General features: G+C 36.7%; 1 protein-coding gene across 6 annotated transcripts in view; it reads left to right on the forward strand.

Annotated features, from left to right (window-relative positions):
- camta1b (calmodulin binding transcription activator 1b) overlaps positions 1–26,294 on the forward strand; it is a 299,937-nt gene that overhangs the window by 258,675 nt on the left and 14,968 nt on the right. For 5 of the 6 annotated variants that reach the window (XM_016268238.1, XM_016268239.1, XM_016268240.1 and 2 more), the window contains exons 5-10: positions 1,193–1,264; positions 15,403–15,556; positions 19,703–19,843; positions 20,823–23,116; positions 24,193–24,319; positions 24,658–24,792. In XM_016268238.1, coding sequence (XP_016123724.1) covers positions 1,193–1,264; positions 15,403–15,556; positions 19,703–19,843; positions 20,823–23,116; positions 24,193–24,319; positions 24,658–24,792 — 2,923 coding nt within the window. The remainder of the gene's footprint in view (positions 1–1,192; positions 1,265–15,402; positions 15,557–19,702; positions 19,844–20,822; positions 23,117–24,192; positions 24,320–24,657; positions 24,793–26,294) is intronic. The other variant, XM_016268242.1, reaches the window with a different exon arrangement.

Below are 26,294 nucleotides of genomic sequence, written 5' to 3' on the forward strand. Positions count from 1 at the left end.
TTTTTTCTTGAGTAGAACAGTAAGGAAGATTTTTAGCTGAAACCGTGGGTCCTTGGTGATTCATAAAATGCAAGTCAGCGGCTACCAGCACTTTGAGAAACATATGAAGCAGTGAAAAAAGCATATACAGGCAAGATAAAATGAATACCTGTGACTCCTGACGATTTATTGAGGATAAGATTTTTCATAAATTTATCATAAGAATGAAGTGAAACTATCAGTCTGTGCCAGAAACTGAACATTATTTACAACATTATAACCTCTAATCCAGAGGAAAACGGTCCAGAGTGATGTCCAGTTCACAAACAAATCATTTTTTAGGGAAGTAGATGAACCAGTTCACCAGTTTCTCACAGTTTATGTAAAAAGGTGAGTTGTTTAAGACTAGTTTATTCACTTCATATGCTTTATACATGCAAAACATTTGTGTTTCACATCATTATTGGTGCTTTAATAATATTATTGCGTATACATGACATCATTACATGATTACACAAACAAAATCGTTATTTGAACCAGTTCACTGAAACGAACTGTCCGAAAGAACCAGTTTGTGAAAAATAATAGGTTTGAGGCTCTGAATTTCAGGAAATAATGTTGTAAAAAATGTTCAGTTTCTTGCACAGACAGATAGTTTCACTTCATAAGAGCTCAACATGTCAAGAGGCACAGATATTCATTTTGTGTTGCCTGTATATTCTCGTTTCACTCTCAAACTTGCATTTTTTGAATCACCAAGCACCATGATTTCAACCAAAAATCTTCTTTAAATTAACAGAGAATTTTCATTTTTGGGTGAACTATCTCCCTAACTCTACACTCTTAAAAATAAAGGTTCCAAAATAACAGCGATGCAATAGAAGAACCATTTTTTCGTTCCTCAACAAACAAACGAACAGTTCTTAAAAGAACCATTTTTTTCTTAATATGAAGAACATTTGAAAAATCTAAAGAATCTTTTTCAACTCTAAAGAAGCTTTTGTGGAATGGAGTGGTTCCATGGATGTTAAAGGTTCTTCATGGAACCATCAATACCAATAAAGAACCTTTATTTTTGTGAGTGTACTGATGGTTATGTAGTTTGTAGTCGATTCAGCTGTACTGGTGTTTGTGCCATTTATTGCAGTTGATCTGATATTTGTGTGTTTATTCTCCGTGGTTAACTGACGGTGTGCTCTGTGTTTTATTTCAGTGTCTGTACGGCTGCTATGTCCATTCCTCCATCATTCCTACGTTCCACCGCCGCTGTTACTGGCTGCTGCAGGTAAGAGTTCAGCTGCTTCCCTTACTATTTAACCCTAAACGATGCTTCAGATGCAGGACTAACACAACTGCAAACATCTTTCATCAACATCCCACTAATAACTCTGTCGTCTTGAGCTCTATGTCTCTCCCTCTCTGTTAAATGCATGAACAGTCTGACAGCGACGGCAGTAATTGAGGGTCATAAAGACGTTTGTCAGAGTTTATTAGCAGCCAGAGTTTGTCGTACAAAGTAGTCGATCAGTTCTATGGCTAGATGATGCTTTGGGCCTGTAGACACGTTACAGATCAGATTCTTCTATTTGGCTGTTTATAAGTGAACTACAGTTCGTTTGGTCGATCTCTGAGACCTGTGAAACTAGCCAAGTGTTGTCCGCAGACTGACAGAAACTATAAGCGTGTGGGATGTGAGGGGTTTTGTGCTGCAAGCAGCATCAGTCGAGATGTGCAAGCTTTCATTTCTTACCCTCAGCATCTCAGCTGAGCTACATTAGCTAAACGGTGGCTAGCCAACTAGTAGATCTCAGTTTGGGGGTCTAATTGACTAGTTGAAGGTCAAATTAGTAGTTGTGCAGGTCCTAGCATGTGTATGACATTTGTATATGTGTGTGTGAGTTTGGATACATGTGTGAGGTTTTGCCGACGTTGTTGAGACCAAATGTCCCCTCATGGATAGTAAAACCTGAAATCATCTACACTGTGCGGAGCAGCAAACAGCGCCCATGAGGAAACGACTTAATAAACATACTAAATAATGTCTTCATGGAAATATAAAAATGCAATGCGTTAGCTTTAGGTGCAGGGGATAGAAAATATTATTAGCACAGTATAAAAACAATCAATGGAAAATCCCCACCTTGATAGAAAAGCAAGTGTGTGTGTGTGTGTGTGTGTGTGTGTGTGTGTGGGTGGGTTTATACTTCAAGAGACGAAATTGCCTCCAGAAGAGAGCTGAATCTGACAAAAATGTTCTCTAGGAGTTTCAAGGAGAAACAAATCATATATAAAGTAAATAATATTATTATTTTTTTATTCTAAAAATGCAGAAAGTTTGCTTTTCCAAGTCATTCCAATAGTGCTTATATAAAGTCTGAGAGCACTGGGACTTTTCACTGTTTGTAAAAAAAAAAAAAAAGACAGACTGTCGGTTTGTTAATGGTGAGGATTTTTCAGTGACTCTTTTTATAGATCACACTTTTATACCAATAGATGGCGATTAAATAACTGCCTTTCTGAGTGAGTAATTTGAATCACTTACTCACCTGATTCATTCAAAATTACTGATTCATTTGGGAATAAAACAAGTGACTTTATGAGAGAGTTCAGTATCTAAACAATTGGCTGACTTGATTGTCAGTCATTTGAATTATTCCCTCAGCTGGTTTGTTGAAAAATACTGATTCATTCTGTAACAAACAAGTGACTGTCTATATGAATTAGTCATTTGATTCATTCCTTCTACCAATTAGTTCAAAACCACTGATTCATTCTGTAACAAAACAAGTGACTCTCTTTATGAATTAGTCAATTGAATCATTCACTCAACTGACTTGTTCAAAAACACTGATTTCTTCAGTAATGTGAAAAGTGGCTGACTTTATAAGTCAGTCATTTTGATTATTCCCTGAACTGATTTGTTCAAAACCACTGATATATTGAGTAACAAAACAAGGGGATTTCTTTATGAGTGAGTCTTTTGAATCATTCTCTCAACAAATGTATTCAAAACCACTGATTCATTCAGTAACAAAACAAGTGGCTGGCTTTGAGTGAGTCATTTGAATCATTCATTCAAATTATTTGTTCAAACACACTAATTAATTCAGTAACAAAACAAGTGGATTTCTTTACGAGTGATTTCATCAGAAATCAGAAAGTCAGAAAGTATCAGTATTAATAAAAAATATGGCCTCAAACAGTATATTTATAGTCACAAGTATATCAGAAAACAGGTTGATGTTTGGATGAAAGACAATTTAGGTGCGTGAGATGAACTATGAAATATCTTTTCTAAAAGCAATTTTATAATTCACGGTGTGTGTGTGTACCCGTTTTTCTATTCTGGTGGGGACTTAAACCTGAATACACACAGACTCATGGGGACTCGTGTCACGGTATATATATATATATGGTATATATATATATATATATATGTATACGGAACCTAAATTGAGGTCCCCACGGGTAAGGTAAACAAGCTAATAAATCACACAGAATGAAGTTTTTTGAAAATCTAAAAATGTCGAAAGTTTCCTGTTAGGGTTGGTGTAGGGCGATAGAATATACGGTCTGTACAGTAGAAAAAGCATTACGCCTATGGAGAGTCCCCACAAGGATAGCAAACCAGACAGTGTGTGTGTGTGTGTGTGTGTGTGTGTGTGTGTGTGCGTGTGCGTGTGCGTGTGCGTGTGCATGCTTGCGTGCGTGCGCGTGTGTGTGTGTGTGTTTGGTTTGGTTTAGTCTGAATGGAAGTGTAATGGGAGTTGAGGGATGAAAACATGTTAAACCATAGAACAAAACGAGGAGAAAAGAGAAAGAAGTCATGTGAAAAAAGCGAGAGAACCCAGTGGTGATAAAGCCAATTTAAGCTGTCAGATTTCTCACAGTTACAGAGGCTTGAGCTCAGCTGGGCAGGTAAGAATGATTGATTACAGAGAGGGCGAGTCCACCTACATTACACAGAGAGAGAGAGAGAGAGAGTAAACCTACCCATACACACTTACAACGCTTAAAACTTTCATCCTTACACCGGCACACCTGCCCAATCACAAGCAGATTATCATCAGCAGGGTTTGATTTATGAAGCAGCACTTGCTACATATTAATGTTATAACGCAGGATGGTGTCTGCATACAAATAGAGCGCAACAGTGGAGCTCTGAGGAAAAAAATCCCATTCATTTACTCCATAGAGAAATTGATTTTTAGTGATAATGTATAAAGCCTTCAGCGCAGACCTACGGTGAGCTCTGAGATTGTTAAGTGATGGTCTAAACTTCTGTAGACTTCTAAATATCATATTTAATAGTGAAGAGGTGTGAAGAGCTCCACCGATCAGAGCAAAGTTGCTGTTACTATGGCAAAAGAGCAGCATCGTGAATGTAAATGTGAATGTCATCTTTTGTGATTGAATGTTTTTGAAAGTCTCTTCTGCTCACCGGCTATAATTATTTGATTAAAAATACAACAAAAAAAAACATAATATTGTGACATTTTTCTATTTGAATATATTTTGAAATGTTTATTTCTGATGAAAAGCTGAATTTTCAGCATCATTACTCCAGTCTTCAGTGTCACATGATCCTTCAGAAATCATTCTAATATGCTGATTTGATACTCAAGAAATATTTATTATTATCAGTGTTGAAAAAAGTTGTGCTGCTTTATATTTTTGGTGGAAACTGTAATAATTTTTTCAGGATTCTTTAATAAATAGAAAGTTCATTAGAACAGAATTTATTTGAAATAGAAATCAACTGTCACTTTTGCTCAATTTAATGCATCCTCGCTGAATAAAAGTTCTTAAAAAAATTCTTACTGACCCTAAACTTTTCAACAGTGCTGTATGATTGGCATCATTTCCATCATGATGTTGTAGGTGTGCAAAATGTAGGCAAACATATGTTGATGTAATCATGTTTGTGATGTCATAAACATGATGATTTCTGAACGAGGCGTTATTTAAATGTTTGGGCTAAAAAGAAGAAAAAACCTTAGGAGGAACCCATTCTTCTCTGCTCAGCAAAGTTTTGTCCATACATCAATTACGACACCAGCCATAAGATAAAAAGATGGTTGTGTTAGCAGTTAGCAGTCAACCAATAGAGATAAACGGGTATAAAAAGGATACAGGAAATGTGGCGCTGTGCTGCACACATAAAGAGGAAGTTGAGTGTGTTTGCGCTCAGAGATGCTCATTGACTTATGCTCCAGCAGAGAGATTGGACTCACAAGGTTGCACAGCAGTGATTGGTGCCCCGCCGAGCTCTCCGATAGCTCAAACACACACACACACACACACACACACTTCATTTGGCACTGTCAATCACACCTGTCAAGGTCAGTCTTTGTACTTTTGTTCACATTCGTCACTTAGTTTTAGAAACTTGAAAGCCCATGGACCCTGCTATCATGATGTCGATGGTTTAACCTATATATTATAGCTGGAAAATGAAAAAAATAAATAAATAAATAACATTCTGTTGGTAAAAAATATGTTTTGCTTTATTGCCAAGTATGCTCGCACACGCAAGGAATTTGTTTTGAATTTACGTCTAGTACACAGAGACAACAACAACAACACACAGATAATAAAATTAAAAATAAACATATGTGAATAAAATACTCATGTAATAAAATTAAAAGGCAGAAAAAAATATTTTGTTATTAAAATGAAAAAAATAAAAACTTGTAAACCAATGTGGGACCATGCTAGATCATGACAGATGATTTATCCTATATATTATGTCTGGAAAAATTTATTAAATTAAATAACAAAACTAAATTATACAAACTAAATAAATAAATACATATATATACATGGGTATAAATAGATAGATGGATGCGTGGATAATAAATTAAACAAAAGCAGAAAATAAAGGCATTTTTCTTTTGCTAAAAATGATTAAATAAATAACAAAATTAAAAGAGAACTTTTTTAAAACTTTTTTAAAAGTAAATAATGATATAAAAGGCAGAAAAAAGCAATGTTTCCGTTGTTGAAATGTCAAAATAAATAATGAAATAAAAATATGAAAAATAAAGTATTTTTTAATTATTTAATATTTGTTCAAATGTTATCATTTAAAAAAAATTTGTTAAAAATGTTAAATATTGGGATTTTAAAAATCCAAGAAAGAAAGAAAATAAAAAAATTCTGTTGCTCAAAATAAATAATGTAATAAAATAAAAAAAGTATTTTATTTTTCTATTTGTTAAAATAATGATATAATGCATATAATATTTTTTCTGATGTTAAAGTGCTTTCTTATCAGAGCTGGTCACTTTATATGTTGGTTAGACGGTCTAAATGCAGAGTTTATGGGCAGAATAAGCTGCAGTGTGGACCAGACTTGTGACAGTCAGGAGTTTAGATTAGTCACCCTTCGTCTCTCAGTCCTGGAGGCTACAGACGGCCCCAAAAGAGCCTTTTATTTATTCATTCAGCCATGCATTTTGCCAGCGGTCTGCAGGGGCATCTGAAACCCTGTATGGCAGGCCACATGATTGCTGTTTACCACGAGTGTCATCTGAATCTTTATGCGTGAGATTGTTTTTAATGTCTCACGTAGCATTAAGGGCTGCAAATCACACACTGTGAGAAAATACATAAAGTTTTATTTCTCCCCACATTCTCTTTCTTCCTCTCTGTGTTCTTTCTGTTCTTCCTCACCACCTCTTTTTGATTTCATGTCTTTTGACAGCCTGTTGAAATTGTGACCACATTCTTGTATTGCAGTTGACCCGTCCATTCACTTCCATTTCATGCTGAGTAAAGCGAAGCCATTTGCTGTTTCCGCCGGGCATTAGGGAGCGATGCTGGGCTCTGGTCAACACACTTCAGTGCACTCAATACAGCGTTAACATTCACCTTCAGCTCCACAAGCACACATGCAGCTTCATTCAGCGCACACGCCCCCATACTTACAGCGCCGTTTTTAGTTCATCAATAAGGACCTAGTTTACTTTCTTAATAAATGTTGCTGGTCTGATTGAGCATTATTTCTAAAGATTTTTTTAAACCGCCATCAAAATGTTGTCACTGCTTCTAAAACTTTTTATGCTGCTGTGATTATCCAGAAGGAATCCAAGCAACTCTCAGTGAATAAAATTAAGTCCCGTCATTCATTATTTTCTACTAAATGTTCCACTTAGAAGGAAATGCACTTCAGAACACACACAAAAAATTATAATAATTGTGACATTTCTTGTAACTCTGACTTCATATCTCACAGTTGCAACTTTATTTTTCACAACTGCACAGCTTTTTATTGACTTTGTCTTATAATTGTGAATTCATATCTCACAGTTGCTATTCTATTTGACATCATTGCAACTTTATTGTCATTTTTTTAAAAGATGACGAAACAAAATCATTTCTTGTTTTTAATCTCACAATGACCTTTTGTATTTTTTACACTGATTTGGAAATGGACTTCCATACATTATCAAAATTAAAAACAATTGTGGATCATTAAATTTATCAAAAATGACAGTGAGGGCATTTAAAATGTTACAAAAGATTTTCATTTCAAATAAATGCTGTTCTTTTGAACTTTTTCTTTCTCTCGAAAATATTAAGCACTTTTCAGCATTGATAATAATCATAAATGTTTCTTGAGCAGCAAATCAGCACGTTAGAATGATTTCTGGAGGATCATGTGACACTGAAGACTGGAGTAAAGATGTTGGAAATGCAGGATTGCATCAAAGGAATAAATTAAGTTTTACAATTTACTAAAATAGAAAACATTTGAAATTGTAATAATATTTCACAATTCTTGTACTATACTTTTTATTGTATCTCCGCTTCCACGAAAATATTAAGCACTTTTCAGCATTGATAATAATCATAAATGTTTCTTGAGCAGCAAATCAGCATGTTAGAATGATTTCTGGAGGATCATGTGACACTGAAGACTGGAGTAAAGATGTTGGAAATGCAGGATTGCATCAAAGGAATAAATTAAGTTTTACAATTTACTAAAATAGAAAACATTTGAAATTGTAATAATATTTCACAATTTTACTGTATTTCTGATCAAATAAATGCAGCTTTGGTGAGCTTTCGAGATTTCATGAAATAAAAAATGGAAATCTTACAAACCCTAAACATCTGAACAGTACCTGAATTCTGCTTACAGATCCTGGCCAACCAAATAGGAGTTTTGTGGGTTTTTAGTCCATGTCTGGTGGTGTTGAGCACAACTGTATGCGAGTGTACTCCTAAAGCTGGCAAAAACTTTTAATAGATATATGCATATAAAATCGACTGTCTTTGCCTTCTGGGAAAATGGGCCAAAATATTGATGACTCAACTTGTTTGCAGGGGACGTATGCTAATTTTCGCAGATGCTCTCTAGAATGAGAATGTCCCTCCCAATGAAACCGCCTGCGACTGAGGAGAAGTTAACTCAAGGAAATAGGCTGTTTATAAAGAGGACAAGCACTTGAATATGTCCTGCTCCTTCAATAAGAATTACAAGCAAGAAAAACGCTTTTCATATCAAGCTAGGAGACTTTCAATAGTCAAACGTGCTTTAAAATAAGTATTTCATAACGAAAGTTCACAGTGGGCAATGACACTTAAACCCTGGGAAACGTCAGGCATAATTCGTTTCCTTTTGAAGTTCAGCGCTGTTCTTTCCCAAAACGACTAACTTGAAAAGTGAAAGCCGTGACTTTACCACCCTAAGCCCTCCGTCTGAACACTACGTGACACATCAAAGCCTTTTTGTCAAGTCCTTGAGGAACCGGAGAGAGGTGAAAAGCACACACACACACACACACACATGCATTTGTCCAAATCTGCAGATCCTCAGGAGATGCTTGTGACCCTCACTCAGAAGAGGTCCCGAGACAAATGTGGCGTGTTGTGGAGCCAGTGAGCCATTAGTGCTGTTTCCCCCTTGACCTCTCAGACAGGAACAGCCATTATGCTGTTGTTCGAACAAAAACCTCAAGGTGGGTTCAGTGTTTCAAAGCCTGGCAGGTTTCAACTGGAAGTAGCGCTGGAGAGGTAGTTTCTGAAAACATACAGGAACATTTGTGTGTGTGTGTGTGTGTGTGTGTGTGTGTGTGTGTGTGTGTGTGCATGTTTATGTGGTTTATGAGGACACAAATTTGTATAATAACATGGGTATGACATAGGTATTACAACGAGAAGGCGATTTATGAGGACATTTTCAGTGTCCCCGTAATTCAAAAGGCTTATAAATCATTCAGAATGAGTTTTTTTGAAAAATCTAAAAATGCTGAAAGTTTCCTGTAAGGGGTAGGTTTAGGGGTAGGGTTGGTGTAGGGCAATAGAATATACGGTTTGTACAGTATAAAAACCATTACGCCTATGGAGAGTCCCCATAAACCATAAAAACAAACCTGTGTGTGTGTGTGTGTTTGAGAGACAGACCGACAGAGAAAGAGCAGCATAAGTCAGGGAGCAAGAGCTCATGGCCCATTAAGTAATGCATCCTTCCTGAAAGACTTAAGGTAGCGCTGAAGCCGAGCGGGTCTGGAGCTGATTACAGGCTGCTGAAGGAACCATGTTGACCCACAAACACCCTGACCCAAACACGGCTGACGCTAGATAAAGCTTGTGCCTATGATGCAAGCTGAATAAAACGTGAAAAGCTCTTCAACAAAATGTAACGACATATCCAGAATTCATGCCTAACCATGAAAAGCTCCAGTGCCGTATCAGGAAGCACAAAGACTCACACACACTGTCAGAAAAAAACGGTGGCGTTACCCTTTCAAAAGGTACTAATATGTACTACTTGGGGATAAATAAGATACAATAATGTACCTTTTAGCTGTACTTTTTTTTCTTTGTACGAGACTTTAACAGAATTTACCAGCTCACTGGTTTTGTTCCTTATTTTATTTTCACCTCGCACTTTTACTTCTGATACTTTAATTTCAGTAATTATATAAATAAGTAATTCTAAAATCAATGTATAATTGTAAATATTTGTGTACAAATAATCTATGTATCATTTAATTCTACTTACAAAATTATGCATTTGTACACTTTTATATAAATAATTTATGCATTATGCAATTATATAAGTAGTGTTATATAATTGCTTATATATTTATATAAATAATTTGCTATATAATTCTATATGTGTACAGTATAAAAACCATTACGCCTATGGAGAGTCCCCATAAACCATAAAAACAAACCTGTGTGTGTGTGTGTGTTTGAGAGACAGACCGACAGAGAAAGAGCAGCATAAGTCAGGGAGCAAGAGCTCATGGCCCATTAAGTAATGCATCCTTCCTGAAAGACTTAAGGTAGCGCTGAAGCCGAGCGGGTCTGGAGCTGATTACAGGCTGCTGAAGGAACCATGTTGACCCACAAACACCCTGACCCAAACACGGCTGACGCTAGATAAAGCTTGTGCCTATGATGCAAGCTGAATAAAACGTGAAAAGCTCTTCAACAAAATGTAACGACATATCCAGAATTCATGCCTAACCATGAAAAGCTCCAGTGCCGTATCAGGAAGCACAAAGACTCACACACACTGTCAGAAAAAAACGGTGGCGTTACCCTTTCAAAAGGTACTAATATGTACTACTTGGGGATAAATAAGATACAATAATGTACCTTTTAGCTGTACTTTTTTTTCTTTGTACGAGACTTTAACAGAATTTACCAGCTCACTGGTTTTGTTCCTTATTTTATTTTCACCTCGCACTTTTCCTTCTCATTTCAGAATACTATTTTATTCTTTTAGTCAGTATTTTCCTTTTGAACTTCTGATACTTTAATTTCAGTAATTATATAAATAAGTAATTCTAAAATCAATGTATAATTGTAAATATTTGTGTACAAATAATCTATGTATCATTTAATTCTACTTACAAAATTATGCATTTGTACACTTTTATATAAATAATTTATGCATTATGCAATTATATAAGTAGTGTTATATAATTGCTTATATATTTATATAAATAATTTGCTATATAATTCTATAATTAAATGCTATAAATGTTTTACTTTTAGTTAATTTAATTATTTTTATCAATTATTTTAATTATTTAGCACAAAGCAGCACAAAGTCCTTGTAGCATTTATTTACATTTTACCATATTTTTACTTTTATTAAAAGAATTATATAAACAAAAATAAGTGTATATAACTTGTATGTAAATTATTTGTTATACATTTAATTATATAAAATTTTTATTGTTTTATATTTTTAATACATTTTTATAAATTATACAATTATAGAAATAATGTGTGTGTGTGTGTGTGTGTGTGTTATAGTATAGAATTATATATTTTAATATAAATAATTCATTATAGAAATATAAGCTCAATAATTTATTTTCTTTAGTTAATTTATTCACTTTTGTCAGTTTAATATAGTTGGCAACTAAGCTTGGCAATAAAGGTAATCTGAAAACTGTGCAGCTTTATGTGCAGACACAGATTCATGCAGGTTCTGTTTCTGGTTATGCCGGTAAAACTGAAAGTGAAAAAGGGAGTGAGTGAGTGAGGTACGTTACTGAAGCAGGACTGAACATTCACTGCTCTAAAAGCTTCTCTGGACTTTCACTTTGGAGGGGTGCAACTTCAGGTCTTTCCCACGAGACCAGAGAGAAAGAGAGAGCAAATGAAAGAAAACAGAAGAGCAAGAGAGGAAATAACAGCTGAAAAACATCACAAAGGCCCAACTGCTAATTGAAAAGAGTGCAAATTAATTACGCTAATGAAGCAATTAAAGGGCTGTCATGCAACCAAGCCGGTAAGCATTTTGTTTCTCAAGCATTCCCCCGGTGTCTGTGAGCAGGAAGATGCAGAACACTTTCTCCTCATTCCTCCATTTCTTCTCCTTCTCTTTTAATCTAGTGAAACACAAACTGCAAGAAATGAGCCGAATTACAATATTTTCACCAATAGAATAAAACTGAAGGTCAAACAAAGGACGTGTTAAACAGTATGTAAACGTATATGTTTATGTCTTGTTTTTCAGTAAAAACAGTAGGGTTTTTTGTTTTAAGCATCAATGATAAGTCATTAAAGATATACTATATAAAGCAATAAGATATAAAACAATATTTACCTCCTGTCTTAACCTCAGTATGTTTCATTGATGTACAAAATAGACAGTTATAAATGGACACACTTTGGCACACAAAACACACAAGGATTGATGTTTGCTTATCGGCCTTTTCGTTATTTCAGACCTTACGTGTCGTGCATACAGGTGTGTCTGTGTGTGTGTGTGTGTGTGTGTGTGTGTGTGTACTTAACCATATTTTGGGGACAAATTTGTACCCAAAAGAGAGCTAAACCTGATAAAATCTCCAAAAACCTCCCTTTGGGGATGTCCTCATTTGTAAAACTGGTATAAAAATAAAGTAAACAAAGTTTTTTTTAAATTGTAAAAATGCAGAAAGTTTCCTGTGAGGGGTAGGTTTAGGTGTAGGGTTGGTGTAGGGTGATAGAATATACAGTTTGTACAGTATAAAAACCATTACGCCTATGGGATGTCCCCATTTAGATAGCTAAGTAAACGTGTGTGTGTGTGTGTTTTTCTTCTTGTTTTGAGTATTGTTTGAGGCCCAACATGCATCAGTTTTTCTCTGTGCTGTCCAGAGGTGAGTGATGTCCTCAAACGGCTCTTTTATCAGACTCTTGGGAACTTCAGAGGAACAGAGATGAACTCAGGGAGAGAATTTAAAAAAAAAAAAAAATTGTATTATATTTCAAAAATATGATTTAATGATATTTATTTTACTGAATGCAACAGATAGCTTTATTTTATTAAAATGATATTCAAAATAACATTAAATTCATTACTTTCATTAATATTTTAGAATTTAAATTATCCCATTTTTGTACAGTTAGATAGGATTTTTTTCCTGCAGTCAACACAAATTAAATTTTTCTCTCTTTCTTTTCTCTCTCTCTCTCACTCTCTCTTACTCTTTTTTCACATGTTTGAATAAGCGTTTTCTGTTCTTGTTCATCATGCGTGTTTTAATGATTAATGCTGTATTGATATCCTCAATTAATTTGCTATTATGTCACCGTAGATCTTCCCAGCTCTCTTGCACATCTCCATTTGCTTAAGAGACGTCTCTATTCCCCGTGGCAGATGCCTGTCAGTAACGCTGCATGTGTGTTCATTTATATTCATGTGGGTCTGTGTGTAGAAATAAAAGTGACAAAAAAAATTATTAACCCTCTGATGCTGCTGTCCTCTAATGTGATCTCTAAAAAAGCCATTTTAACCATTCAAAACATTTATGGATCAAATAATACACCTTTGACCCTTACCTATAATGTGTCTGACTGTCCTCTTTGCATGTCATTGTATTTCTAAATAATTCATAAGTATAATCAAATTAAATAATATAATAAATATTTACCACTGGTAAATAATCCATAATATAAAAAAAATTAAAACGCATAATTAAATGCAAAATGCATAATATATATTTTTTAAATCAGTAGGTTCAAATATTTACAACTAAACAAATTGAATAAATATTATTAATTAATTAATTTACAATAATAAAGAAATAATAAGGTGTCAAGTCAAGTCAAGTCACCTTTATTTATATAGCGCTTTTAACAATACAGATTGTGTCAAAGCAAGTGAACAGCATTAATTAGGAAAATAGTGTCAATAATGCAAAATGACAATAGTAAACACTCATTTTTCAGTTAAAGACAGTTCATCATTGAATTCAGTGATGTCAACATCCAGCTCAGTTTAAATAATATCTTTGCAATCATGTCAACGATAACGCTGCTTTTTTTTCATGATTTTCTGTGATTTAATAATTCATGCAACAAAGGGTTAATGCAGCACTCCAGGCTCTCTTTCTCTCAAAATGTCTTTGTAAATTTGTGTATTAATGTTTTAATGTCATAATTTATAGCATCAACCGGCTCAAACACTTTAGACAACCTAAAGAAATGCCCCAGCATGTAGATGAAGTGAGTGGAGTGCAGATATCAGTGTCAGGAGCCTCTGGGCAGGTCGGTGAAGATGAGCCATACTCAGAGTTTAAATGACAACACACACTTCTGTGTCCACATGTAAAAGCCTTCGCATGTGGGGGGAAATTGCCCTTGAAATGAATATAGTGTGTGTGTGTGTGTGTGTGCCCTGGGCAGAGAGCAGCTTAATGACGGACGCACTGGAACATTCATCATCACATTCACAGCGTCCTGGGCAGATATTAAACACAGCCCAGAATACACACACACAGACTCAATACATTTACACTCCCACAATATGCAATGCATACAGCTACGAGTCCAGACACACACACAGAGACAGACTGTATGATCGTTAGATGTCATGCATGAACACAGCGACATGCCTGCAGAATGTCAAACACTCTGCGGACACAGTTTCTAGCCCCACTGTGTGCATCTGATTCGCTTTTATTTCTCTCATTTATGGTTCTTATCTTGTTTTCCAGTAGAAATATCTAAACATTCTTAAGATACAGTTACTGAAAATGCGAAATGACAAAATATATTGTCTTGTTTTCTGAGAAATGCATCAAATTAAATCAGTTTTTGCTTTAAACAAGAAAAAAAAACTTTGTTTTCCTGACCCCACTGGCAAAAACTCACTTAATTGTGATAATTTTTCAGAATACAAAAGTATATATGTGACCCTGGACCACAAAACCAGTCACAAGGGTCAATTTTTCGAAATTTTGATGTATAACTCAACTGAAAGCTGAATGAATAAGCTTTCCATTGATGTATGTTTTGTTAGGATATGACTATATTTGGCTGAGATACGACTATTTTGCTGGTAACTTCTGTAGTAAAAATACTATGGAAGTCAATGGCTGCGTCAATTGATTGGAATTAAATATTATAATAAAAATGTTATATATGTTATATGCAAGAAAACAAATTTATTTTATGAAAATATAATGTCATAAATATGTAAGATAAATATACAAATATAGGCTAATAAAATATAATAAAAAATTAATTTTGCAAATGATATTGTTTACGTTGATTTTTTTTTATATATTTCATCCCAAGCATGCTCTTCAGAAACTTTAAATCAATTGAAATAGTTGCTTCGCAGAATGAAACTCATAACTCTACACGCTGGTCGGAATGGTAAACTCAAACATGCATAAAAACTACAACTCTGACATTTGTTAGTTATAATAAAAATCAATCAAACCACAATCTAAGAGCACCACTGCAGTATGTGTTTGGTTACCATGGTTTACCGTGTTTTATTCAAGACACGTTTCCTAATTCCTCTCCATAAACTCCAAATTTTGGACTTTCTTTTGAGCAGGAGCTTCGTCCTGACGCTGGTCTCCTTCTGTGTCAAGTTCAAGTTCCTTCTTCCCTCATTATTAAATGCGGTCTTACATCTCATCAGCTTCTCTCTTTTTCTTTTTCTCTCTTCAGAACCCTGACATTGTGCTGGTCCACTACCTGAACGTGCCCGCCATAGAGGATTGTGGGAAACCATGCGGGCCCATCCTCTGCTCCATCAACACGGATAAGAAAGAGTGGGCCAAATGGACCAAGGAAGAACTCATCGGGCAGCTCAAACCCATGTGTGAGTGTTAAACTACGTGTCTACACAGTGTATTAGAAAAGAAATGGTATAAAATACCTGATATAGAAAAAAATATTCAGTTGGATCATGTTAAGCTAGTTTAGTTGAGAGTGTTGCTATATATTCATGGTCATTTCAGAGAAGATTCATATGTATCTACAGTGGCCTCAAAAAGTAAGCAAGTCACACATAAAATATACAAATATGAAACTGAATGTCATTGCATTAGATAATACATTATATAAACGTGGCATTTCCTTTCATATTGTGTTTCAAAAGCAGTGTTTTGTTTTTAACCAACAAATTTCATTTCCATCAAATCACCATTAATTCTGTGGGACATGATGACATTTTAAACGTTGTTGTAATAATTCCATTCATTCCATGATTTAATTTATGATTGGCTCAGATTATGCATTTAGTTTCATCTAAATATGCACAATTAAATACTATTTTTACACTTTCACAAAATTATAGCTTGATTGGATGTTTTATTAGATTGTATATTTTAATTATAATTAGTATTTTTAATCATTATAATTATTACTTTATATTATAATTATAATTAATGAATCTAAATATTATCTCGTGCTCTTTTTTTTTATTATTTCATACGAATTTATATAATTTTCTATTAAATAAAAAATAAATAAATATATTTAAAAAAATTAAAAAACAAATATTCGATTCACAAATTGCATTATTTACATTGTTTTTTAAAAATAATACTGTTTATGTGTTTATTTATTTAATAGCTATGTATTCATGGTTATTTCAAGAAAGATTCATCTGTATCTACGGTGGTCTCAAAAAGTATTTGGACACTTAAATCACACTTAAAATATGTCATTGCATTAGATTTGCTTTCATATTTTGTATCTAATGCAGTGACATTCAGACAAGTGTCAAAAAAAATCTCAAAAGGGTGCATTTGTACTACAGGTGCGTGTCAGTAAAAAAAGATATCCCCATTCTCTAGCCTCCTGTGCTTTTAACTGTACAAAACCAGCTGACCGTGTCGACACTCTCTGTACATTCACAGCAGTTCTTTTTCTTGTAATATTAGAGTGACTTTTAAATCTGAACACACATCAATGAGTCATTAACTTGATGATATGGTAGTGCAGCGCTGAAAGGGCAGGAGAGCTTCTTACATCATCATCATCATCATCATCATCATCTCTTTGAATGACCTTCCGAGTGAAACTCAGTGACGGTGCAGGACTGCCACCTTCTGGTGTCAGGAGCAGATCGTAGGGAATCTGAGCTGGAACTCAAGTTTCTGAGGTGGCTGACTGCTCTCACCAGTCATGACACAGGCCGTTCAGATAAAATGGCCCTGATGTGGCCCATATATGTGTTGGGGCATAAAAGGGGCACTCTGGTTAGATGTGTGCAATTCAGGTAAAAATGTCTTAAAAAGTCAGCGAAAGAATAGTAACACCATTGATATACAGCATGAAGAAAATGTAACTTATTTTATTCTTATGTAAATTAAACACATTTCCCCTACATTTAATGTTCAGAATATTTAGCTTTTGGGTGTAATTCAAATTATTCTCAATTAGGTTATTATAATTGTATTATAATTATTATAACTAAAACCACTCAAAATTGTGTTTTGAAGCAAAAGAAGCTATAACAGAAATAAAATCGAATGAATTTATTTTATTTCGGATACCAAAGCAACATTTCTCCTTTACATTTAGTTGAACTTGATCTACTAAAATAACTGAAAGTGAAATAAAAATGAATGTAAACTCTATATACATATTTAAAAATGAAAATAATATCATCATCATTTATAAAAATGACAAAAACACACACAAAAAAATGTAAAACCAAAACCAAAAATACGAAAATACAAATATACTAAAATAACACTGATTCTCAAAGATTTTCATTCGATTCTCATTTCTGTACACAAAAAATAATTCCATTGATAAATTCAGTACAACAATTTAAATAATATCATTTATTTATTTATTTATAATTAAAGAATGAAAATCTGATTCAAAATGTATTTAATTTTCATGAAAAAGTCAATGCAAAAAAATTATATGTATATATATATATATATATATATATACATATGAATATATATACAAATATATATCTTCAAATGTGTGTGTGTGTGTATGTGGTGACAAATGAGGACACATCAATTTGTATACATAGGTATTACAAGGAGAAGGTGACTTTTCAGGACATTACCCCATGCCCCCACTTTTCAAAACGCTTATAAATCACACAGAATGGAGTGTATTGAAAATCTATGCCTATGGGATGTCCCCACTTTTCACAAAAACAAACCTGTGTGTGTGTGTGTGTGTGTGTGTGTGTGTGTGTGTGTGTGTATACACACATATGAATGTGCATGATGGATATGTAAGCTACTGTGTAATGCGACTCTCTCACTGAGACAAACTGATTTGTATTGACTAAAATCATGAAGTTCTTCTCTGAGTGTCTCTAATTGGATTGTGTCAGATAACTGTGATGTTTATTTCTGGACTGAAAGATGAAAAATTATGCTCTCAGTAGATGGAGTGCACAGTTCCATGCTGTGTTTTCTATCATATAGATGTGTGATGCTTTCATCTCATTAAGCCTGCACCCAGAGCCTCATTACTAAAACATCCTGCACATGAAACAGCAAAAAGAGAGTAAAAAAAGGTATTTGACAGGTTCAGGCTTGTGGCGTGCATTATTAGTTGCAGTATCTCAAAATGTCCAGCAGATGTCAGTGTTGCATTGTTTTGCTTTATGAAACTACATAGCTATATTGTTTTGGGGCAGTTGTTGTAAAACAGCACCTGTTTATCCACAGTTACCTGAGATAGGACTCATAAGTTAAAAGGAAGTAGAGCATTTTTGTGGCACTTTGGGAATGTTCCGAGTTGAATGCAAGTTTGAGCAGCATCTGTGACATTTAGTCGTTTACCAGAGAGCATCATTTTAAGAGCTTGTGTACAGTAATACACTTACAGTGAAAGTCTGTGGGCTTAAATGCTTAATATACATTATATGCATGAACATGGACTAGTGTACTTAATAACTATGTATTAATAATCCTGTCTGTGCAAAGTTTATTGCAGGCTTATGTGAAGTCTGCACTGACAGAACTCTGTAGTTAAGATTTTCACAGAATTTAAGTTACACACACCCTCAAGTATATGAATATTCATTTATTTAATAATTAATTTGCCTTTTGGTTGACTTTTTAATGCATTAATATTCCATTTAATGCATTTTACCATGTTTAAATCCTACAGATAAGCTCAAAAATGCAAACTAGTCAGTAGATTACATTTGGGCCAGGTTATATTTAATATTTCCAAAATATTACTATGCAAACGTCCTGTCATCACCAGGTATAGCAGGTAAACTTAGTAACTTTTGTGCAAGTTTCCAAGGTTCACATTAACAGAATTTCATTATTTAGACAGCTCAATAAAATAGTTTGTGCTGAAAAATTTTTTTAAGCGCTTTAAACATTCTGCTTTTAAACCTTTAAACCGTAGACTTCCAAAGCAAGTGCATTACTGCAAACACAACTTTGTTTTTACAAACTGAGGGTACGTTTACACGACAACAATGTTAAAAATATTACAACAATGACAACAATATTGTCAACACAATCCCCGTTCACACGGATCTGCGAAAAACGACTAAAAACGCTATATTATACATGCCAGGCCAGTAGTTGGCGGTGTCACTTGGTGAAGAAATATTACGTGAACATGTAATACGTATGTGCATGACATCACTGTTTCCCCAAGTTTTTTGCAGAGACAATAACAGTATTGTTTTCAAAAACTTGCACTTTGAAACCCGTTGAAACCCAAAATGCTGTTGTTGTGTGAATGAACGGCCAAATGCATAGAAAGTTTTCTGATTTTAGTTGAAAATGTTGTTGTTTAACAAAATTATATCAGAGGTAATCCAAAGCATGCCACAGATGCTTCAACCCGGAACATTTCTGTAGGAAAAGGCATGGATTCAGCCAATGATGAGTGACAGCGTGTAGACAGTGTTGGGGCAGTTTGGCTGTCTCTCCCCTGCAGTGTCAGTAGGGGGGGTGCTGGCGAGGTGCTGGTCTGTGTGGCTGTCTGGCTGACGTCTGTGTCTCCTCTCTCCCGGCAGTTCATGGCATCAAGTGGACTTGCAGCAACGGGAATAGCAGCACTGGCTTCTCAGCAGAGCAGCTCGTGCAGCAAATTCTGGACAGCCACCAGACCAAACCACCTCCCCGGACTCACAACTGCCTCTGCACGGGAAACCTGGGTAAGGGAACGGGCCTGAAATGATATCTCTGTATTATAGCTCAATTGTTTCTCACAGTGAAAAAAAAAACCTAGTAAAAGTGTCTCAACATTATTAAACATTGCAGCAAAGTCAGAGATTTCAAGATGAACTAAAACTCTTCCAATACCAAATGATCACAGCTTCTGTCCACGTTCATTTTATAACACTATATTCTTATTGTATGACTACTAATTAATGCTCCTTCTATAAGGATGCATGTGGGTCCATTTACTGAGAGCCATTAATCAACTTATCTAACAGTGATTTCACTGTAAGGTAGTATAAATGAGATTTTTGTAAAAATATAAATCTGACCGTATATTATTTAAATGTGGACATTTAGGACTACTGAGAGCCCTTTCCATCAGTTTCAGTATAAATTATGACCAGTAGATGGTCCTACTGAGTCAAGTAAAAATGATAAAGCTGAGTACAAACCTTTCTCCTCCACAAATTACTGTCAGACATTGATTAATGCATTTACAGTAAACAAAACAGATTATGAAACCAATGCATTCATTTTCTCTAAAATCATACTGACAGATGACGGTGTTGATTCAAGTGAAAATAAATATTCTTCACCACATATCACAAATATGATCAGACAGTTTAAAAGAGAAAATGATATGAAGTCACTTCACTCACAATCTCCAACATTATATTTTATTTGAATGTAATTTTAATTGTTTCCTTTTATTTATATTTTTTAAATATCTATTATGTATTAATCTTGTTCTATTTTAATTATGGGATTTTTATTTGCACTTATTTATTATGTATTTTAAATAACACTTCCTTAGAAATAGACATTAGTACATTTCTCTGGTAAATAGAGGGACGACTCTTTTCATAAATCATAAACCAATAAAACGCATGGCTTAGCTTTATGTGTTGAGCTATTTTTAGGTTACATTTATATTATAACGTAACTTAAAATGTGTCTACTCTGTTTCTGTAGGTGCTGGGAGCAGCCTGCATCACAAATGCAACAGTGCCAAACACCGTATCATTTCCCCGAAAGTGGACCCACGTACCGGAGGTGCCTACAGTAGCACCCACTCTGAGGTTCAAAACAACGACGTGTCAGAGGGAAAGACGGAGCACAGCCACGGCAGGGGCAAAAATGGCAGGGCAGGGGGTGACAGTGCCAGTGGAACGGGTAGCCGAGAGAAAAGGAACGGCAAGGTGCACAAGCCAGCGCTCCTCCACCAGAACAGCATGGAGGTGTCCTCATCCAACCAGGTGGAAGTGCCAGATACCACCCAGAGCTCACCTGTCTCCATTAGCAGTGGGCTAAACTCTGACCCTGATATAGCCGACAGTCCCGTGGTGACAGGAATGGGCCACGTAGCCTCGGTAATGAGCAGTCTATCTCAGTCCGCTACTGTATTCATGTCAGAGGTCTCTGGAGACCCTGTCTATAGCATGTCCCCCACTGTAGACCCCAACACTCACCTCTTGGGTCCTGACACAGCCTCAAGCAGTCTGGTCTTAGCAGTGACAGCCGACAGTCACAAATTTGCCTTTGCTGGAGCGGTTGGAGTGGGTTTAGCAGACGCAGGATCCACGGATGGACTTTCTATGCTGTCTACAGCCAGCGTGTCTGAAGAGCTGGTGCTGTCTAGTAACCTGGAATCTGGAAGTATCAAGCTGCCTGAGACCGATATGAATTTTGACCCCGATTGCTTCCTCAACAACCCCAAGCAAGGTCAGACCTATGGTGGAAATGGGCTGAAAACTGAGGAGTGCAACAGGAGCAGCTGCAGTAACAGAGGGCTGCGGTGTTCCCCACCACTCAACGACAACGGTTATGGCTTCAACGCCTCTCTGGTGAAGAACATCAAAACGGAGGACATGTCATTTGAACAACAGTTGGCTACAGAGGCTGGCTATCAGGTTGGAGAAGTGGTGAGAGGTGCCGTTGGTATCTCTGGTTCCTCAAACAGTGGTTCTGCCCAAAACTCACTGGCTCTGACTCCCACTGGTTCACTGCTGCCGTCTGGAGGTGGACTCAGTCCCAGTACTACCCTTGAGCAGATGGATTTCAGTGCAATTGATGCCAAGCAAGACTATCCATCCAGTGTTATGTCAGCAGCGGGCTATGGCCAATCTATCGCCAGCTCTCACCTGGCCCACCAGAGTCACTCCCCCAGCTTCTTCCTGCAAGGTTCTCCACAGTCCCAAACCCAGACCCACCAGAACAACTCCAGTTCGACCCAGAACTCTCACGACTCCAATGCCTACATGGGCCTGTCTGTCGTCAAGACAGACTCAACAGGAACTAATGGGCATCTCCACCACCATCACCATACCCACCCCAGCCAGCACACTGCCTCTAACTGCAACGGCGGCTCTCCCACCGAACGGAATGGACAGGCCGGGTCACTCCAGCTTCTGCAGTACCAGAACCGCTTTCCAACCCCAGGTCAGGAGCATGAAGAAGTGGGTGGTTTGGAACAGCCAATAGGAGCAGGACAAGGAGAAGGAGGTGTTCAAGAGAAGGACTCGAATGGTCTTATGAAACCAGGAGACCACTTGCAGCCTAGTGAAGGAGGAGAAACTGAGGGTGTAGGTGGCGCAGATCACTACCTCCAGCAACCAACGGAAGGTGGTGGAGTCGGGCCAGGATCTGGAGGAACGAGCGCAAGGGCAGAAGGTGGAACGCTGTGCAATGACACCGAAGGAAATGCAACCACAAACAGCCCCCATCAACAGCTCCAGCCGCTCCTGCAAGGAGCCGGTTTGGTGCAGGGGCTTTTTAGCTCCGTAGGCACCCACCAGAGCCTGGGCAGTAGTGGAACCAACGGAGGAGGCTCCATGGAGATCAACCTGGACCATTTTGACGTTTCCTTCGGGAATCAGTTCTCAGATCTCATCAATGACTTCATTTCAGTGGAGGGTGGAAGCGGTACGGCAGTAGTGGGGGGCAGCAATGCTCTCTACAGCCATCAGCTAATGACCCATTCGGGAACAGAGGGGCAGGTCTCCTCTGGAACTGCTGCGCAACAAGGTGCAGACGAAGTAGCTCATGGGGCAAGGGGGTACAATTCTGCAGACCTCTGCCTGCAGCCCTGTTGCAGCCCACAGTCTACGCAAGCTGGGGCGGTGACAGGCGAGGCAGGACAACTGGCATACATGCAGGTGGCCGAGGCCGTGTCAGCAGCTGTGGCGCACGGAAACATGGGAATGTTACAGGCTACCGAAAGGCTGTTTGTGGTGACGGACTATTCTCCAGAGTGGTCTTATCCTGAGGTGAGTTCCTGACAAGACTGCAGAGCTTAAAAAAAAAAAAAGATATACGTAGATGTGTGCTATAATAACCACCAGGGGGCAGCAGAGATGAAAAGCAAATGTGTAGGTCCAAATAGAATCTGCAGGAATAAAATCTGCAGAATTTTGTGGAATGAATTTAAACATAGTAAAAGCAGATAATATTAAAGGGGTAGTTTACTCAAAAAATTAAATTCTGTCATCATTTACTCACCCTCAAGTTGTTCCAAACCTGTATGAGATTCTTTCTTCTGTTGAACACGAAAGAAGATATTTTGAAGAATGCTGTTAATCGAACAGTTGATGGTAGCCATTGACATACTGTAGTATAGAAAAAATAATATAGAAGTCAATGGCTACCATCGACTGTTTGAAAAAGAAACTCATGCAGGTTTGGACCAGCTTGAGGGTTAGCAAATGATGGCAGATTTTTCATTTTTGGGTGAATTGTCCCTTTAAGTAAATAAAGGGCAGGGTACATGAAGGAATTTGTGAATGATTGTTTTCTAATTCTGTGGAAACCTGTGGAGTGAAAACATTGGAATTGGCCTCAAGCTGTTTAATGCAGGAATAGATTTGAGTCTTGTGAGGTCTGAATCCAAACTCAAGGTCTTCTCTACAACAAGTGATGTATGTATTTGTCCCAGAATCCCCTGGGCCACATGAGACACATGCTCAGCCTGTCATTAACATGCCCATTGGCAAGGAAGCAGTCGGACAAATATAGACAGAGGGATATTAGACCTCACCACATCAACCATTCAGCTCTCACAACCCCTGTTTTTTTTTCTCTGTGACATTTTCCTTGTTGGAAAAATATATCATCAGAGATGGGCTTTAATTCAGTGTTTCTTGTAGTGTACTGACATTTAAAATAATTGCAAATTTAGACCAAAAAGACATGTCATATTAAAAGAGAATATTGTAAAATCTGACAGTGAAAACACAGTAAATGTAACCAACCAATTTTGGGGTGATGTCAACTTTGCAAGTTTGAACAGTTTACATAAAAAGGAAACTATGCTCATTTATATATAATGTTGGTATATGTTTCTCAGGGTGGTGTGAAGGTGCTGATCACCGGTCCATGGCAGGAGGCCAGCAGTGAATATACCTGTCTGTTTGATCAGATAACAGTTCCAGCCTCCCTCATCCAGCCCGGGGTGCTACGTTGTTACTGCCCAGGTATTTTAGCACAGTCACAAACTAACATCTTCTTTTAGAGTCTTTTCCATGCTGAAAAACAATTAATAAAGATACTTTATTTGTTAAGTCTCTATACTGTAGTCCATGAATATATCATGTGGTCTTTGTGAACAAACAAAGGACTGTTCTTTAACAGCTGTCACAGAGAACTCATTAAAATTCCACTGTTACGTAACTAAATAAATAAATAAAAACAAAAATACTCTGAGCCATCACTCTTAAAGTTGTTAATGGTTTGCTAATGTGTGGAATTCAAACTGTAAGCTGTTTCTTTGCAGACATAAAATTCTTAATTTATGTCTCATTTCTTTTCAAAGCTCATGACACAGGCCTGGTGACCCTGCAGGTGGCAGCCAGCAGTCAAATCATCTCCAATTCAGTGGTGTTTGAGTATAAAGCCCGTGCCCTGCCTGCCCTGCCCTCCTCTCAACACGACTGGCTCTCACTGGATGGTATGTTTGAGATTTATCTTGTGTTACATCATATACAGCTCTTACACAGTTCTGTTTTTGGTTGTCATCTTTTTGCACTGTAAAGAAACTTGGAAGTTGGAAGTTTAATCTGAAGTCATGTGTGTGTTTTTTTCATGCATTTTGATTACTAAACTTTTCATTGTGTATTGCCAAATGTTGTTTGTCTGAATGGCTGATGGCAGACACTTCTTCAAGCGTTGTTTCTAAAGAATTAAATGGCTGGCAGGTCAGACTTGGTTGCTGTTAAACTTGGTTTTGCATGCATTTTAAACAAGGTGGCCAGGTAGTGTTTGTCTAGTCTAAAAGTCAAATAAAAACAACTCACGGAAACTGTATTTTTTTATTTTTCTTTTTTTTTTGGCCTGAATAAGTTGGTCAAACTGTGCTGGAAGACTTTGCCAGATGTTTCATATATGAATTCCATCCAGTGGAGAATCCTTGTAACCTGTGTAACCAGGTTTGGTTACATTTAAAAGACTGATAAAAGACTTGTCTGTTCTTGCACTCATGGTGTATGGAATATATCGAATATACTGTACACTAGAATTGCAGATTATAAGGACAGGTTATAACGACTATGTGGACTAGTTCTGTGGTACAATCATGCTTTGTTGTTGATTTTCTTTGTGAGGGTGAATCTCACAAAGAAGTATCCAGGTCATGTTTAGTAATAATTTTTTTTTTTATATAGTGTCTTTACTACATCTCAGGATTGCTTTATATTTTGTGTACATTTAAACTGAAGCAAGGCGATAAACAAACTCAAATTCACTCAAAAAATTTTTACTCAGTGTAAAATTGAGTACACACACACACACACACACACATATATATATATATATATAATGCAAAATATATGTTTTGCAATTTGCAAGTTGTATTTGAGGCCATCCCGATGTTAAGTATGTTACAGTTACAAACGCTGAAAAAGAGTGATCAGAGTTTGTGACATAAGATCTCATTCGTCTAATCGAGCTTCAGTTCTCCCAGCATGCTGTCTGCGTGTATCCAGCGCGTTATGTGCGTGGCGCTGAACGACACACCGCCTGGCCTGATTTGTCATAATGCAGAGAGGAGAAAAACAGTTTATCTGCAGCATTGCAGGTACTGAACCACAGGACAGAGGCTGAGAGGGGCAGGAGCAATAAACCTGCCTCTTGTTGATACAGATCTGTTGCAAAACACTCGTGTGAGCGACCATCACATTGTTCCAAGCGGTTATATGAGTGATCACAGCGGCTCCATTGTGTTTCGCTGCCACTCCCAAAAGAAAAGCATGTCCATATCCAACCAAAACACGACTTCAGATTCGCGCCAAGACGCGCGGTTTTAGTCAAAAGCGTAAAAAGCGAAATGCTTCGGGTCCAGGTGCTGTCGTAAATCGCTATAAAACAGAAGAACGTTTTAAAAACGCACATAAACAAAATACGCAAAAACCGATCGCGGTTCCGAGAGATGTGGCTGGTGCGCGTAGAGCGTTC

Source organism: Sinocyclocheilus grahami, unplaced genomic scaffold (genome assembly GCF_001515645.1).
Source record: "Sinocyclocheilus grahami isolate Dianchi unplaced genomic scaffold, SAMN03320097.WGS_v1.1 scaffold44.1, whole genome shotgun sequence".
Classification (NCBI taxonomy): Eukaryota; Metazoa; Chordata; class Actinopteri; order Cypriniformes; family Cyprinidae; genus Sinocyclocheilus; species Sinocyclocheilus grahami.